The 15,627-nt window shown below is 41.8% G+C and overlaps 1 protein-coding gene across 1 annotated transcript in view; it reads right to left on the bottom strand.

The window, feature by feature from the left end:
* The window catches only part of ATP8B1 (ATPase phospholipid transporting 8B1), a 125,102-nt gene that overhangs the window by 12,723 nt on the left and 96,752 nt on the right, over nucleotides 1–15,627 (bottom strand). Inside the window, exons 20-22 of the mRNA XM_038744322.1 lie at nucleotides 13,737–13,812; nucleotides 6,461–6,599; nucleotides 2,615–2,903 (exon numbers count right to left, since the gene is read on the bottom strand). Of these exons, the coding sequence (XP_038600250.1) occupies nucleotides 2,615–2,903; nucleotides 6,461–6,599; nucleotides 13,737–13,812 (504 nt within the window). The remainder of the gene's footprint in view (nucleotides 1–2,614; nucleotides 2,904–6,460; nucleotides 6,600–13,736; nucleotides 13,813–15,627) is intronic.

The raw sequence follows: 15,627 nt of genomic DNA, 5'->3' as shown, positions 1-15,627 counted from the left end.
AGCACTAACTGCGCGTAGAGCACTGTACTGTACGCTTGTGAAAGTACCATAGGACAAACTTGTTAAACATGGTCTCTGCCTACATTTGCAGGAATGTAGGGTCGGGCGAATGCAGGAAGAAATACCCAATGTAATATATTTCTGCAAAGCTTCAGGAGATTATCAGAAACTTAGCAGAGATATTTAATTCCTGACAGCTTCCAAATCCCCATCTTTAGCTGCAGGACAAACCAGGATCACTTGGCAGTTTAAAAAACTAGAGTGAACTGCTCTTCCCATTTACCATTTAGGAACTCTGTTAATAAGGCAAAGAGCCATTGCCTTTGGGTCTTGTGCCAGCCTCAATGATCAGGCATACCCTTCTATCCTCCGTCCCCAGGACAGTACTCTTTTCTACCCACTTTGTAGCTTGTCTTTTAGATTAGAGGGGGAACCATGAGAAATATCCACTCCCCAAAAAGGAGCCAGGATGGACAAATGGGGTTGAATGAAGTAGGGAAGGGGCTGAAGTTATGGCCAGGAGGATAAAGTTTCAGCTCCTCCCCTTTCTTGAGCCAGAGGCAAAGGTCCCTGGGGGTGGCACTTCTCTTATTCTAATTTCCAAATCACCACAACTGAGGAGGGGGGGCCCAGATCACAAGAGATAAAACACAAGGCCCAGCACTCTAGGATCTTCCAAAGGTTAATGAGGAGAAATGGAATAAGGTAGAGATCTATGAAAAACCAGTTTTCTGCCAAGAGTTGGGGTTCTTTGGAGAGTTGGCATGACCACTGCCAAAAATGACCTGTTTATCCTTAATCTTCTTTTAAATTCTATTTGACCCCCTCAAATCACTTACTCCCAGCTCCTCTAACTTCTCTATCCTACCCACCCCTGCTTTCCATTTTAATGTTCTCCCCTTCTGCCCCTGCACTCCTAGGACACAGTGGAGACAGGAGCCAAGTTGTATTCTCAGTCCCACTCTTTCTCCATGCACCTAATTATTGTGCCATGTATAACAATAATGTTAACTGTGGTAGTTAAATGCACACTATGTGCTGAGCACTGGATGCAGCACAGAGGTAGGAACAAGATATGTGCTTAGTAACACATTATTATCATTACTATTATTACTACTGTTCCATTCATTCATTCAATTGTATTTATTAAGCACTTCCTGTGTGCAGAGCACTGTACTTAGCACTTGGGAAGTACAAGTCAGCAACAAATAGAGACAGTCCCTACCCAACAATGGGCTCACTCCTTTAGTCATGCACCTGTTGGTCCCCAGGAGTTCAGGGACCTAGTGTCTATACAAAATTAGGCTGGAAATGCTATTGGCCTGCAGTTTTGAGACACACATCTAACATATACTATGTGCACTTTCTTGCAAGAACTTGCAAGTTGTCGTGGATGAACCTAAAGCCTCTGACTTCTTCATGATGGAAAATAAAGAATTCTATTCTATATTGTCAAAAATAATTAAAAAAACATGGTGTATAGCATTTACTATAGTGTTTATAGTCTTTACTAAAAGTTGTCGATGATAACCATACCTGTGAAGTTACCGGTCATTCCTCAGAGAATTTAGATGTCCTGAACTTGTACTTAGATATTTCAATGTACCATCTCAGTCCAGAAGAGTTCAAGGCAAATGTATAAGGAATTGCAGAGTAGAAAGAAACACGTAAGTCTAATGCCCAGCAAAAGTGTCTAATAAGTTGTGGAAAGGTAACAGAGCAGGCTGACCAAAGAGCTGAAAGTGGAATAGATGTGGCAGAAGAGATACATGAGGGCATACGTCATACAGTTGAGGCTTGCCAAGGAGATAGAGAGTAGGAATATTCTGAATGCACATCAGTGAGGCAGAGGACACTCTAGAGAAAGAAAGACATTTAAGTATGAGTCAACAAATAAGCTGCAGGAAGTATGGAATGATATATGATTTCTGTTTGACTACCCTACAGGACAGGAAAGGTTTCATATTTTTTATTTCAGCTATGTTGCCTTCTCTCTTATGACATGGGAAAAGGCATGTAATCTCTCTGTAACCCAATCTATTGTTTCTACTTATCAAAAGGACACAAGGAGACTGGAAGGATTACTAATTAATGCATATAAAGGATTAAGAGAGCCTGCAGTAAGAGATTCTCAGTTCTGGCACAACACGTTTTCTTGCCTGGAAGAATTAAAGAATGGTTTTCCAACAGTGGTTGTGTATCTGGACTTAGTGCACATGTTCAGCACTGGACATTCACGTGCATACAACACAGAGATTTTCCAAACATAGGGCTCTGCAAGAAAGCAACACTCTTGTTTCAGGAGAATGGACTGAATGGGAATGAATCAGACTGTCAACTCTGAAAACTGCTGAGGAATAATGGTGATCTGCCATTCTAATTTCACCTAAAGTGACTGCAGAAAATGGGAGGAATTGAAGATTTTTTCATTCATTCATTCATTCAATCATATTTATTGAGCGCTTACTGTGTGCAGAGCACTGTTAAAAATTTCTAGAGGAAATCTGGGATCTCCTGAAAACCAACACATATACCATTATGTGATAAAACTACTTTGCTAAATTCTTCAAGAGATTATGAATAGATACCTGGCATGAATCTATACATCACTTACTTTTAATCATATTTACGTCATTGGCACCATCTCCGATAGCCAGTGTTATAGCTTTCTTATATTTCCTAACTAAGTCAACCACCATGGCCTTCTGTTTAGGTGTTACACGGCAGCAGATCACTGCATTGCACTCGCACGCCAAATCAACAAAGTTCTTTTGTTGTTGCTCTTTATTAACTTCAAGCCTCTTTTTGCTTTGAGTCCGCATTCGCCTTTCCTCTTCTGTCCTGGGGAATTTTAGTTTCAGAATATTACTTTTCTTCGTCTTCTTCTCTAGCAGAATTTCATTCTGTATTACACAAAAAGAAAAGTACAATCAGTTGGCTTTCTCTACCCCGGCACCCATGTGGCTCCTTGCGGATAAATGTGGTTGGCAGAGATTCAGGCTTCTGGGAGATTTATTCTACTGCAGAATCAAGCTGCATTGTTATAACAGCTGTTTTCTGTTCAACTCTATGATTCCTCCCTCATTTTCTCACATTTCCCACATCCCCCATCAATTTTTTCCCCAACTTAAAACTCCCTTCTGAAGCCCCCATGTCCCCACCATCTTCTTCTAGACTGTGAGCCCACTGCTGGGTAGGGACTGTCTCTATATGTTGCCAACTTGTACTTCCCAAGCGCTTAGTACAGTGCTCTGCACACAGTGAGAGCTCATTAAATATGACTGATTGATTGATTGATTCTTCTCTAACTCCTGATGGATCTTGCTAGCAAAAATCAAAGCCATCAGAATGAACTTCCTGAAATCTCCCCTTTGACACTGTTTTTTTAATGGCATTTCTTAAGAGTTTACCATGTGCCAGGTACTGGACTAAGCACTGGGATAGATACAAGCTAATCAGGTTGGACACAGTCCTTGTCTCATATGGAGCTCACAGTCTTAATCTCCATTTTATAGATGAAGTAACTCTGAACAGAGAATTTAAGTGACTTACCCAAGGTCACACAGCAGACAAGAGGCAGAGTTGGAATTAGAACCCGGGTCCTTCTGACTCCCGTGCCTATGAGCCTGGAATATACTATTGCAACCTTCCTCATCCTCTTCTTGCTTTCCAGCTGCTTCTCAAGATATCTCATGCCTGTTCTACAAATCTACCCCTCTACTTACACTTCTGACCCTATTTTCTCTCAGATCACATAATCATTTGCTCCCGTTCTTCTTCCCACCCTCACTGCCATTTTCAACCTCCCACTTTCCGATGGCTCCTTTCCCTCTGCCTTCAAGTCTCTCCCATTTTCAAACAGCCTTCTCTTGACCCCACAACCCCTCCAGATTTTATCCCATTTCCCTGCTTCAACTCTTATTCCAAATCCTCGGATGGGTCATATACACACGCTGACCTATTCGCCCTCTCAGCTGCTTTTAACATCCTGAACCACTCCCTCCTCCTCAAAATGCAATCCGGCTTCAGTTTAACTAACAAAGTACAAACCTGGTTCTCCTTCTAACTCTCTGACTCCTTCTTCACTGGCTCCTCTTCTGCTTCGTATCCTATTACCATGAGTGTCAGTAAAGTTCTGTTCTAGGTACCCTACTTTGCTTGCTTTGCACTCACTCCCCAGATTTTGTTGTTGTTGTTGGTTGTTTTGTTCTCTGTCTCCCCCTTCTAGACTGTGAGCCCACTGTTGGGTAGGGACCGTCTCTATATGTTGCCAACTTGTATTTTCCAAGCGCTTAGTACAGTGCTCTGCACACAGTAAGCGCTCAATAAATATGATTGAATGAATGAATGCAAGATTTTGTACCAAGTGCATGAGGTAGTAGAATGAGTAAACATGATCCCAGCCCTCAAGAAGTTTACCATCTACCAGGGGACACAGCTTCCAAAATGACTTAATCAGTGGAGTTTACTCAGCACCCATGTCTAGCACAGTATACTAAGTGCTTGGGAGAGTGAAATATAATTAGTAGATGTGACCTTGCCTCAGAAAGCAAATTGCAGATAGTAAGAATTAATGTATTTATATATTAGAACCCAGAGGTCATGGGTTCTAATCCCAGCTCCACCATATGTCTGCTGTGTGACCATGGGCAAGTCACTTAACTTCTCTGAGCCTCAGTTATCTCATCTGTAAAATTGGGATTAAGACTGTGAGCCCCACGTGGGACAACCTGATAACCTTTTAATAATAATAATAATAATAATAATAATGATGGCATTTGTAAGGTGCTTACTATGTGCAAAGCACTAAGTGCTGATAATGATGATGGTATTTGTTAAGCGCTTACTATGTGCAAAGCACTGTTCTAAGCATTGGGGGGGATACAAGGGGATCAGGTTGTCCCACGTGGGGCTCACAGTCAATCCCCATTTTACAGATGAGGGAACTGAGGCACAGAGGAGTTAAGTGACTTGCCCAAAGTCATACAGCTGACAAGTGGTGGAGCCACGATTAGAACCCACAACCTCTGACTCCCAAGCCTGTGCTCTTCCCACTGAGCCACGCTGCTTGTATTCTCCCCAGCGCTTAGAACACTGCCTTACACATAATCACTTAACAAATGCCATTATTATTATTATATTCTGTGGATGCTATGGGTGGGAGTGCTTAGTAGCACGCATGTGTTGAAGCGGCAGTAACAAAGTGAAGAGATTAGAAATTTACCAGAGAAGGCCTCCTGGAGGAGGTGTGATTTCAGAATTTGATAGGGAGAGCTGCGGAGTGTCAGATGTGAAGGGGAGGGAGTAACCGTGAGTGAGGAGAACTAGGCAAGTGTGTAGATAGCTTGAGAACAGTGAAGAGTACAAGCTGGGATGTAGAAGAGAGTGATAAGTAGGAGGGAGGGAGAGCTGACAGTGCCTGGAAGTCAATCGTCGGGAATTTCTACTTGATGAAGAGAGGAATAGGCAACCATGGAAAGGGAATCACTGGAGCTTTGCGGGGAGTGGAAGGGTGCTCTGCACACAGTAAGCGCTCAATAAATACGATTGATTGATTGATGAGTGCATAGAGCAGATACATTTTCTTTTCTCCGACAATGACAAATGGAATATGCTGGACCACTAGGCGGCGCTTTCAGGGACAAAGTTAATAGGATTATAGCTGTGGTGCGTTATTTTCCGGAATCTGGGTGGGACAGGAAGAGATGGAACTAATAATAATAATAATGTTGGTATTTGTTAAGTGCTTACTATGTGCAAAGCACTGTTCTAAGTGCTGGGGTAGATAGAAGGTAATCCAGTTGTCCCACGTGGGGCTCACAGTCTTCATCCCCATTTTACAGATGAGGGAACTGAGGCCCAGAGAAGTTAAGTGACTTGCCCAAAATCACATAGCTGACAAGTGCTGGAGCCGGGATTTGAACCCATGACCTCCGACTCCAAAACCCGTGCTCTTTCCACTGAGCCCCGCTGCTTCTCTAGCAGTGGGCATCTTATGTTGGACAATCAATCAATCAGTCGTATTTATTGAGCATTCACTGTGTGCAGAGCACTGTACTAAGTGCTTGGGAAGTACAAGTTGGCAACATATAGAGACGGTCCCTACCCAACAGTGAGCTCACAGTCTAAAAGTACCCCATTCCCTTCAAAATGCATACCAACCTTTAGGCCGGAGGATAAACACTACATTGGTTCCAAGCACTGATGCAAAGATAAAACCCTCTCTGTTTCTAATTAACTTTTAATCAGCCCCTGAACAAACTCAGCCCTTAATATTTTCTAACTGTAGTTCATTAATTCATTCAATTGTATTTAATGAGCGCTTACTGTGTGCAGAGCACTGTACTAAGCACTTGGGAAGTACACGTTCTTTATCTATGTGTTTGTGTCTGGTAAAGTTAATTTTTCTTTGCAGGATAGCACACATTGCATTCAGCAGAGATCAGTATCCGATACATACCAACCAGGAACCTGTGATTATTAAAGCGCGGTTTCCCCCGGATGGAAAGAAAGGTTCATTTGCTGTATTGGCCTGTGTGAATTTGGCACACATTCCACTTCGGTTCCTCTGGTTTTCAAGCCTCGTCTGAAGAAGGGCACTGGAAAAAAGTAAGTGTATAGCTCAAACTCACTGGGGAGACATGAAGCTTATCTGATTGAGAATCAGCATGACATAATGGATAGAGCTCATGCCTAGGAGTCAGAAGGTCATGGATTCCAAGTCTGGCTCTGCCACTCGTCTGTTGTGTGACCTTGGGCAAGTCACTTCACTTGTCTGTGCATCAGTTACCTCATCTGTAAAATGGGGATGAAGACTACGAGCCCCACAAGGGACCGGGACTGTGTCCAACCCGATTTGCTTAGACCTTAGTAGTAGAGTGCCTGGCATATAGTAAGCACTTAGCAAATACCATAATTATTACCCATGGGGATAGGAGGAAGGTCTCAGGAAATTCACCTAGCTGACTTGATTTCCTTTATGTGACAATGTTCAGAGATTGGATCTTCACTGCCATTAGAAGGAAAGTCACCATGAACTGGAAGTGGGGAGTCCACCTTGGAATGAGCCTTATTTATTCTGGACTCTCAGAAAATTACACTTTCTGGAAATTTAATTAATAATCCATCCTAGACCCATTGTGTTCCCATTTCCATCACAAATTCTGCCACTTGTTTGCTGTGTGACCTTGGGCAAATCACTTGACTTGTATGTGCCTCAGCCCCCTCATCTGTAAAATGAGGATGTAATACCATACATAGTATTATTATTCTGTAGTTCAGCAGAGGGAAAAATGTGTAGCCTCTCATAAAAACAAAACTTCACCAAGTTCTTGGCACCATTTAAACCACGGTCACAAGAAGAGTTCACCCAAAGAGCTGTTTGGAAGGGGATTTCAAAAAAACAAACAAAAATCCAGTGAGGCAGCTTGTTTGAAGATCAGGCAATTATTTCCCTACAAATCTGTACATTGTACAAGGACTAAGCCCCATCACACATTACACTGCCCCTTACCCTGCCACCTGAATATCAGGATCTAGTAGATGCTCTCTTCCAAAAAGAGAATAAATAAACGGAAAAACAATTACACTATCCAATGTGCTAAATTATATAATGTTGATGATTTAAAAAATATGAAATAAAAAACACAAGAAATCTTCTTTGGGGATTTTCAGGACATCTCCTGTTGGGGTTTTCAATCAACAAAGAGTGTTGATCTCTGTTGGGCTGCAAACCCATTTATTTCTGTAATTAACATGGTTACGTAGCTATGCTAGCTCTTTTATGATTACCATGTGCCAAACATCATGATAACCACAGGGACAGATCACAGAGTAATCAGATCAGATACAGTTTGATTTAATACAATGCCTAATAAAGTTTAATTCCCTACATATATTATTAGCAAGAGAACTAATAATGTCTTCAAATTATTCTTTATCAAAGAGGAGCAGGACTAGCCCTATTAAATTAAACAGTTTCATCTGGGCTGAGAATGGCGTAAATGAGCAACATGAACCTTAGCAATAAATGGTGCTTGACAGCAGTAGGCTGGGAAACATAAGTGCTAAAAACACTTTACCATGTGAGATCACCAGAAATCACACTACAAAGAGGGGTACTCCTGTTGCGCTCACTGAAACTTTTCATATATTTTCCAAGTGGTTCAAACCCCTTTTAGATTATTTAGCTGCAGGGCTAGAAAGACAGACGGAAGCCGTTCCTCAATTCCAGCATCATTACCATCTGTTCCCTGATCCTTCAAAGTCTTTAAGAGCTTGGAACATAAAAGACCTAATTTTTCTGACTCTTTTTAGGGGGAGATACGAACTTTGTCCCCTATAAGATCCCTAGTCCGGGAACTGCCTAGTGATTAAAGGTCTGCTTTATGGAATTTTATTTTTAGACCACAGTTTCATCACAGTTTTTGATTTTTTTTAATAGTATTTATTAAGCGCTTACTATATGCCAGGCATTGTACTAAGCACCGGGGTAGATACAATCTAGTTAGGTTGGACACGGCTCCTGTCCCACATGGAGCTCACAGTTGTATCCTCATTTTGCAGATGAGGTAACAGCACAGAGCAAGTCACAGAGAAGTTAAGTGACTTGCCCAAGGTCATACAGCAAAAAAGTGGCAGAACAAGGATTAGAACTCAGAACCTCTGACTCCCAGCCCTGCACTTGATCCATTAGGCCAAGTTGCTTCTCTATATGACCCCTAGTCCTGGCTCTGCCTGGTGATGCTTAGTGATGCTAGTGAGCCTAGTTTGCTTTATGGAATTCCATTTTTAGACCATATTTTCATCTCACTTTCTTTTCCAGCCTTCCCAGACTGAGCCCCTCCTTCCTCTCCGCCTCCTTCCCCTCTCCACCCCCCCACCTTACCTCTTTCCCTTCCCCACAGCACCTGTATATATGTTTGTACGTATTTATTACTCTATTTGTTTTACTTGTACATATCTATTCTATTTATTTTATTTTGTTAATATGTTTTGTTTTGTTCTCTGTCTCCCCCTTCTAGACTGCGAGCCCACTGTTGGGTGGGGACCGCCTCCACTATGACCTTTGACTCTCATTTTGTGCTTGGCAGGGCACAAATCCTACTTCATAAGCCATAGTGATCTTTTGCATGTATTTATTACTCTATTTATTTATTTTACTTGTACATATTCTATTTATTTTATTTTGTTAATATGTTTTGTTTTGTTCTCGGTCTCCCCCTTCTAGACTGTGAGCCCACTGTTGGGTAGGGACCATCTCTCTATGTTGCCAACTTGTACTTCCCAAGTGCTTAGTACAGTGCTTTGCACACAGTAAGCGCTCAATAAATACGATTGATTGATTGATTTCTTTGATTGTGATGAAATACATCTTCTCTCTTCAAGGGGTTTAAGGCAACAAAAAAATACTGCTGCTATTTCTTGTCTTGTCCTATGCGGTCAAGTCATCTCCAATCCATAGCAATGCCATGGACACATCTCTCTCAGAACGCCCCACCTCCACCTGCAGTCGTTCTGGTAGTGTATCCATACTTTTCTTGGTCAAAATACGGAAGTGGTTTACCATTGCCTTCTTCCACTCAGTAAACTAGAGTTTCCGCCCTCAATCAATCAATCAATCAATCAATCGTATTTATTGAGCGCTTACTGTGTGCAGAGCACTGTACTAAGCGCTTGGGAAGTCCAAGTTGGCAACATATAGAGACAGTCCCTACTCAACAGTGGGTTCACAGTCTAAAAGGGGGAAACAGAGAACAAAACCAAACATACTAACAAAATAAAATAAATAGAATAGACATGTACAAGTAAAATAGAGTAATAAATATGTACAAACATATATACATATATACAGGTGCTGTGGGGAAGGGAAGCAGGTAAGATGGGGGTGGAGAGGGGGACGAGGGGGAGAGAAAGGAAGGGGCTCAGTCTGGGAAGGCCTCCCGGAGGAGGTGAGCTCTCAGTAGGGCCTTGAAGGGAGGAAGAGAGCTAGCTTGGCAGATGGGCTGCTGCCCAGTTGTAGATGAATTTAGACTTATAGCAGATTGCTTTTCATTCGCTAGTCACTGCCCGATCTAGGAATGGAATGGATAGGCCTCTGCTTGACTTTCCCTCCGGTAGTCAAGACTGGTAGAGTACTGGAAACTCTCCAGGTGCGACCCTGACTGGGGGCTGCTATTTCTACTGCAGGCTAAATGCCAACATTAACATAACATTAACAGGCACATCAGAATGTAGACAGGCAGACTGAAATTTCAATGCCTTTTTCTCTCTCTGAGTATTGATGTCTGTCTCCCCGGCTCTAGACTTTGTTGTGGGCAGGGACTATCTTTATTGTTGCATTGTACTTTCCAAGTGCTTAGTACAGTTCTCTGCACACAGTAAGCACTCAGTAAATACGGCTGAATGAATTAACATGAAATGCTGTCCCTGAATGCTCCTATACTCCTGAGAAACAGTGTGGTTCAGTGGAAAGAGCACGGGCTTTGGAGTCAGAGGTCATGGATTCAAATCCTGGCTCCACCAATTGCCAGCTGTGTGACTTTGGGAAAGTCACTTAACTTCTCTGTGCCTCAGTTACCTCATCTGCAAAATGGGGATTAAGACTGTGAGCCCCCAGTGGGCCAACCTCAACCCAGTGTGGCTCAGTGGAAAACAGCTGTATGACTTTGGGCAAGTCACTTAACTTCTCTGTGCCTCAGTTACCTCATCTGGAAAATGGGGATGAAGACTGGGAGCCCCCCCGTGGGACAACCTGATCACCTTGTAACCTCCCCAGTGCTTAGAACGGTTCTTTGCACATAGTAAGTGCTTAATAAATGCCATCATTATTATTATCACCTTGTAACCTCCCCAGCACTTAGAACAGTGCTTTGCACATAGTTAAGCACTTAATAAATGCCATCATTATATACAATTTTATTGTTGTGCTTGTTCTAACCTACTGAGAAATCAGTGGCATGTTGGCTGCAGACATATAGAGCCACTGATCTGAAAGACACTTCGCAAAGCAGCCTGTCCTGCCCATTTCCTTCAGTCCATCTACAAACTACCAGCCATTTTAAAAATTCTGCCCAGCCCACTTTCTTCAGATAGTCTTTAACTGAACCACCAGTGGTTGTCTATTCTATACTATCTTTGATGATCGCTGGAATGGAGACTTGAAAATCTCTTTCTGCCTCTTGGGAAATGTAATTCTCAAGCAGCAGGTGCTTCTATAGATAATGCTTCTATTTTTTTTTTAATGGTACTTATTAAGTGCTTACTTTTTGACAGACACTTGTACTAAGCGCTGGGGTAGATACAAGGAAATCAGGGTGGGTCTGGATACAATCCCTGTCCTATGGGGGTTCAAAGCCTAAGTAAGCGAGAATAGGATTTAATCCCCATTTTACAGATGAGGAAACCTAAGCAGAGAGAAGGTAGAAGCTAGAAGCAGTGTGGCTCAGTGGAAAGAGCCCAGGCTTGGGAGTCAGAGGTCGTGGGTTCTAATTTCTACTGCCACATGTCTGCTGTGTGACCTTGGGCAAGCCACTTAATTTCTCTGTGCCTCAGTTACCTCGCCTGTAAAATGTGGATTCATAATTATAATTATGGTATTTGTTAAGCGCTTACTTTGTGTGAAGCACTGTTCTAAGCGCTGGGATAGGTACAAGGTTATCAGGTTGTCCCACATGGGGCTCTCGGTCTTAAACCCCATTTTACAGATGAGGGAACTGAGGCACAGAGGAGTTAAATGACTTGCCCAAAGTCACACAGCTGACAAGTCGTGGAGCTGGGATTAGATCCCATGACCTCTGACTCCCAAGCACAGTTAAAACTGTGAGCCCCATGTGGGACAACCTGATTACCTTGTATCCCCGCCAGCGCTTAGAACAGTGCTAGGCACATAGTAAGTGCTTAACAAATGCCATCATTATTATTATTAAGTGACTTGCCCACGGTGACACAGCAGACAATTGTCAGAGTTAGGATTAGATCCCTGGTCCGTGGTCTTTCCACTAGGCCATGCAGCTTCCCTGTCTTGGTAGACTATTCCAGCATTCAGTCAAGTAGTCCTTTATGTGTTTCTGAACCCTTTCCTGCTGCTACCTGAATTCATTTCTTCTTCTTAGTTTGCTGAGAAAATGAAGACACCACCCTTGGTTTATCTTTCTCATCATACATGCCTGTATAAACTTGAAGGCTAAATCATCCTCAGTCTAAAATAGAAAATGAAAGCATCCCCAAATCCATTAAGATATTTTCTCGTGTTCAAATCATTTTGACTTTTTGAAGGCACCCTACATTTTCTCCGCAGTCCTTTTAAAAAAGTTAAAAAAAGTTAAAACAAAATTGGACACAGAACTCTTAAGAAAGCCTGATCACTCTCAAATATTTTGGAAGAATTACCTCCTGGCCTTTACGTACTGTATTCCAGGAAGCATACACCAGTAGTACATTTCAGTTTTTTTTTTTTCAAAGCAGCACTGTGGTGCACTCAAATACAACTTGTGATCTACTATGGCTCCTAAGACTTTAAAAATGAACCGCTCCTTGTCAGCTTTTCCCAAGGAGTAACAGTGAAGTAGGTTTCAGTCACGAAGTGCATTACCTTGCATTAATGCCCATGGTACTTTAGTCTATTTTGGGCAGGACTTTGATTGAATTTGTCAGAGTCCTCCTGAATTTTAGTCCTTTCTTCCTTCCATGGCATTAGTATTCCTGTTCAATGTAATGCATCTGCAAATCAATGTGCATTATTTCTAGGCCATCAGCCAGGTCACTGATAGAAATTAAAATATGGCCACAAGGCCCCGGAATTAGGTCCTGGGATAGGGTATATTCCTTCCCCACTAGTTCACTGCTGAGTCCCTGATAACCACTTATTGTCATCTTCTAGCTAAATGTGTGCAAACAAAGTATCCATTCGAAGTCCTATTGGAAAAAAAAATTTAAAGCAGTGATAGAGTTTTGCCTAGTCTTATGCTGTTCAGTTGTCTCTGACCCAGAGTAACTCTATGGACAAGTGGTAGAGTACAAAGAGGAAAATACAAGAACAGTGAGGATCATGTTATGGGTAGGGAACATATCTGCTAATTCTGTTGTATTGTGCTCTCCCATAAGTTTAGTACAGTGGTCTGCACATAATAAAAGCTCAATAAATACCATTCATTCAATCATATTTATTGAGCACTTACTGTGTGCAGAGCACTGTACTAAGCACTTGGAAAGTACAATTTGGCAACAGATAGAGACAGTCTCGACCCAACAATGGGCTCACAGTCTAGAAGGGAGAGACAGACAACAAACCATTGACTGATTAATTGATCATTACTCAGATTCCTTTAGAATAGGGATTTCTGGGGTGCGGAACTAAACCCACAAATAATAAAACATTTCCCAACCCTTATACTTAGTGCTTACTGTGTGCAGAGCTCTCTAGTAAGTGCATGGGAGAGAACAATATAACTGAGTTTCCAGTCCAGAGGGGGAGAACTCAAAATGCAGAATGCAAAGGCTCTTTAAGTAATATTTGATCATTTATTAGTTCCACCATTAAAAACAAAACAGACAAAAATCCTAGAGTAAACTACGTGACACAATTTTCCTATTTGAAAAGGTAAGAGTATGTTCTCAGTTTTGAGGAAAAAAAGCAGTTTCAAAGTTGGCAAAACCCCACCTAGCTATTTACTAGGTCTATTTCTAATTTTTTTGACATCTGAGATTAAAGTGAATACTGTAAACTCTTTACTTACTTAATATCTTCTCCATAGCAGATACTAGTTTCTTCTGTCAGAAGTTCACAGGCAAATCCTATGTTCTCAGCAGTTTCTGCAATATAATAATAATAATAATAATAATTATGGTATTTGTTAAGTACTTACTATGTACCAAGCACTGTTCTAAGCACTGGGTAGATACAAGGTAATCAGGTGTCCCATATGGGGCTCACCGTCTTAATCCCCATTTTACAGATGAGGTAACTGAGGCACAGAGAAGTGAAGTGACTTGCCCAAGGTCACACAGCAGACAAGTGGTGGAGCCAGGATCGAATCCATGTCCTCTGACTCCCAAGGCACGCTGCTTCTCATGACTGATGGACATAGTTAAATCAAGTGGAGAACAATTTAGTTGGCTTGGGTCATTTCATACACTTAATATAAAGAGATTTTGTGTATTCAACTATTTCACTTTAACACTGAATAATCTTTATCCAACTGAAGAACCAAACTTACAAATGAGGAACCGATTATCTACCTGCAAATTAAATACAACTTTCAGTTTGGGTATAGGAATTTGGTGATCCCAGGGGCAGCTAGTGTCTTTATTCTTGCACTTTTAAAGGATATTCAAATCATTGCTCATCAGCTATAATATTGCCTGAAAAGGAGTAAAGAATTGATTTATGTCCATTTCTCACCCAGGGTGGCTTATTATGAGCTCTTAGGAAGAGATTCTAACACATCAAGTAAGCTTCTCTTACTCCAGTTTAATAGGTCAAGAGAAAAAAAAAATCAAAAGCTAGTTTCACAGTTAATTTGGGTATTTAAGTGAGATCTTTTTACATTATCTTTAACTTTATCATTTTTGACATCCATTAATATCGCAATCCCAGATCTTTGTATTAAGATAACCTCCCCACCCTAAACTTCTTTTTCATTACTCTTCCTTTTCTTTCTTCTAGGCCTATTACAGTCCGTTCTCTTACCAGATGCCCTAGTTGATGATGAAAGCACCAGTAAAGCGATCACCACTACTTATTTCAGCAAGCCTAAAATGCCCTTATTGTACAGGTCAAATTACTCCAAGTCTAGTAAGTATTTGATTGAATATTTTTATAGACCCTTTCAAAATGAGAAAGAACAACACTAGAGCATTTTAAACAGCTGAGCTGTTAAAGTTTAAACATCTCAGTGTCATAAGGAAGTATTAAAAATGCATTTGTTTTATTGATGTAGCACTTTTCTTCCAGACAGCTCAAGGAGCAGTAGACCGATGATCAGCGGACAAAGATAGTGCTTATCTCTTTGGCATCAGCCACTTTGGCAGCAACCTATGACATTCAATCTAGCATCCCAGCCCCTAGATCTGCCTGTGCCCCTGTCTCCGAGAGTTCGTTGTTCCCCAACTTTTCCCTTCCACTCTTCCCTGGCCATCTTTGCATCCGTTTGCATGGGAGGGAAGCAAAGGGATGTTCTGGAGTGGAGGGCCATGAATACAGAATCCTAAGAGCTGCAGCCCTGGGACTGGTTGAGTAGAACTAACTGCAGTGGAAATGTTACTGAGTTTAGAAGCTGGAGGAGAAGCATCCAACTGATAAAAGAAAGAAGAGCAGTAGGGGTGGAAACTGTGAGCAAAAGCCAATGTGATAAGAAGCCTGTTAATTACATGAGAAGCAGCAGGGCCTAATGGGTAGAGCGTGAGCTTGAGAGTCAGAAGGTCATGGATTCTAATTCCAGCTCCAACACTTCACTGCTGCATGACCTTGGGCAAGTCACTTCATTTCTCTGGGCCTCAGTTCCCTCAACTGTAAAATGGGGATTGAGAATGTGAGCCCCAGGTGGGACAGGGGCTGTGTCCCACCTGATTATCTTTTATCTACCCTAGCACTTAGAACAGTGCTTGACACATAGTAAATGTTTAACA

Source organism: Tachyglossus aculeatus, chromosome 3 (genome assembly GCF_015852505.1).
Source record: "Tachyglossus aculeatus isolate mTacAcu1 chromosome 3, mTacAcu1.pri, whole genome shotgun sequence".
Taxonomy (NCBI): domain Eukaryota; kingdom Metazoa; phylum Chordata; class Mammalia; order Monotremata; family Tachyglossidae; genus Tachyglossus; species Tachyglossus aculeatus.
This window is presented reverse-complemented; position numbering and strand designations above follow the sequence as displayed.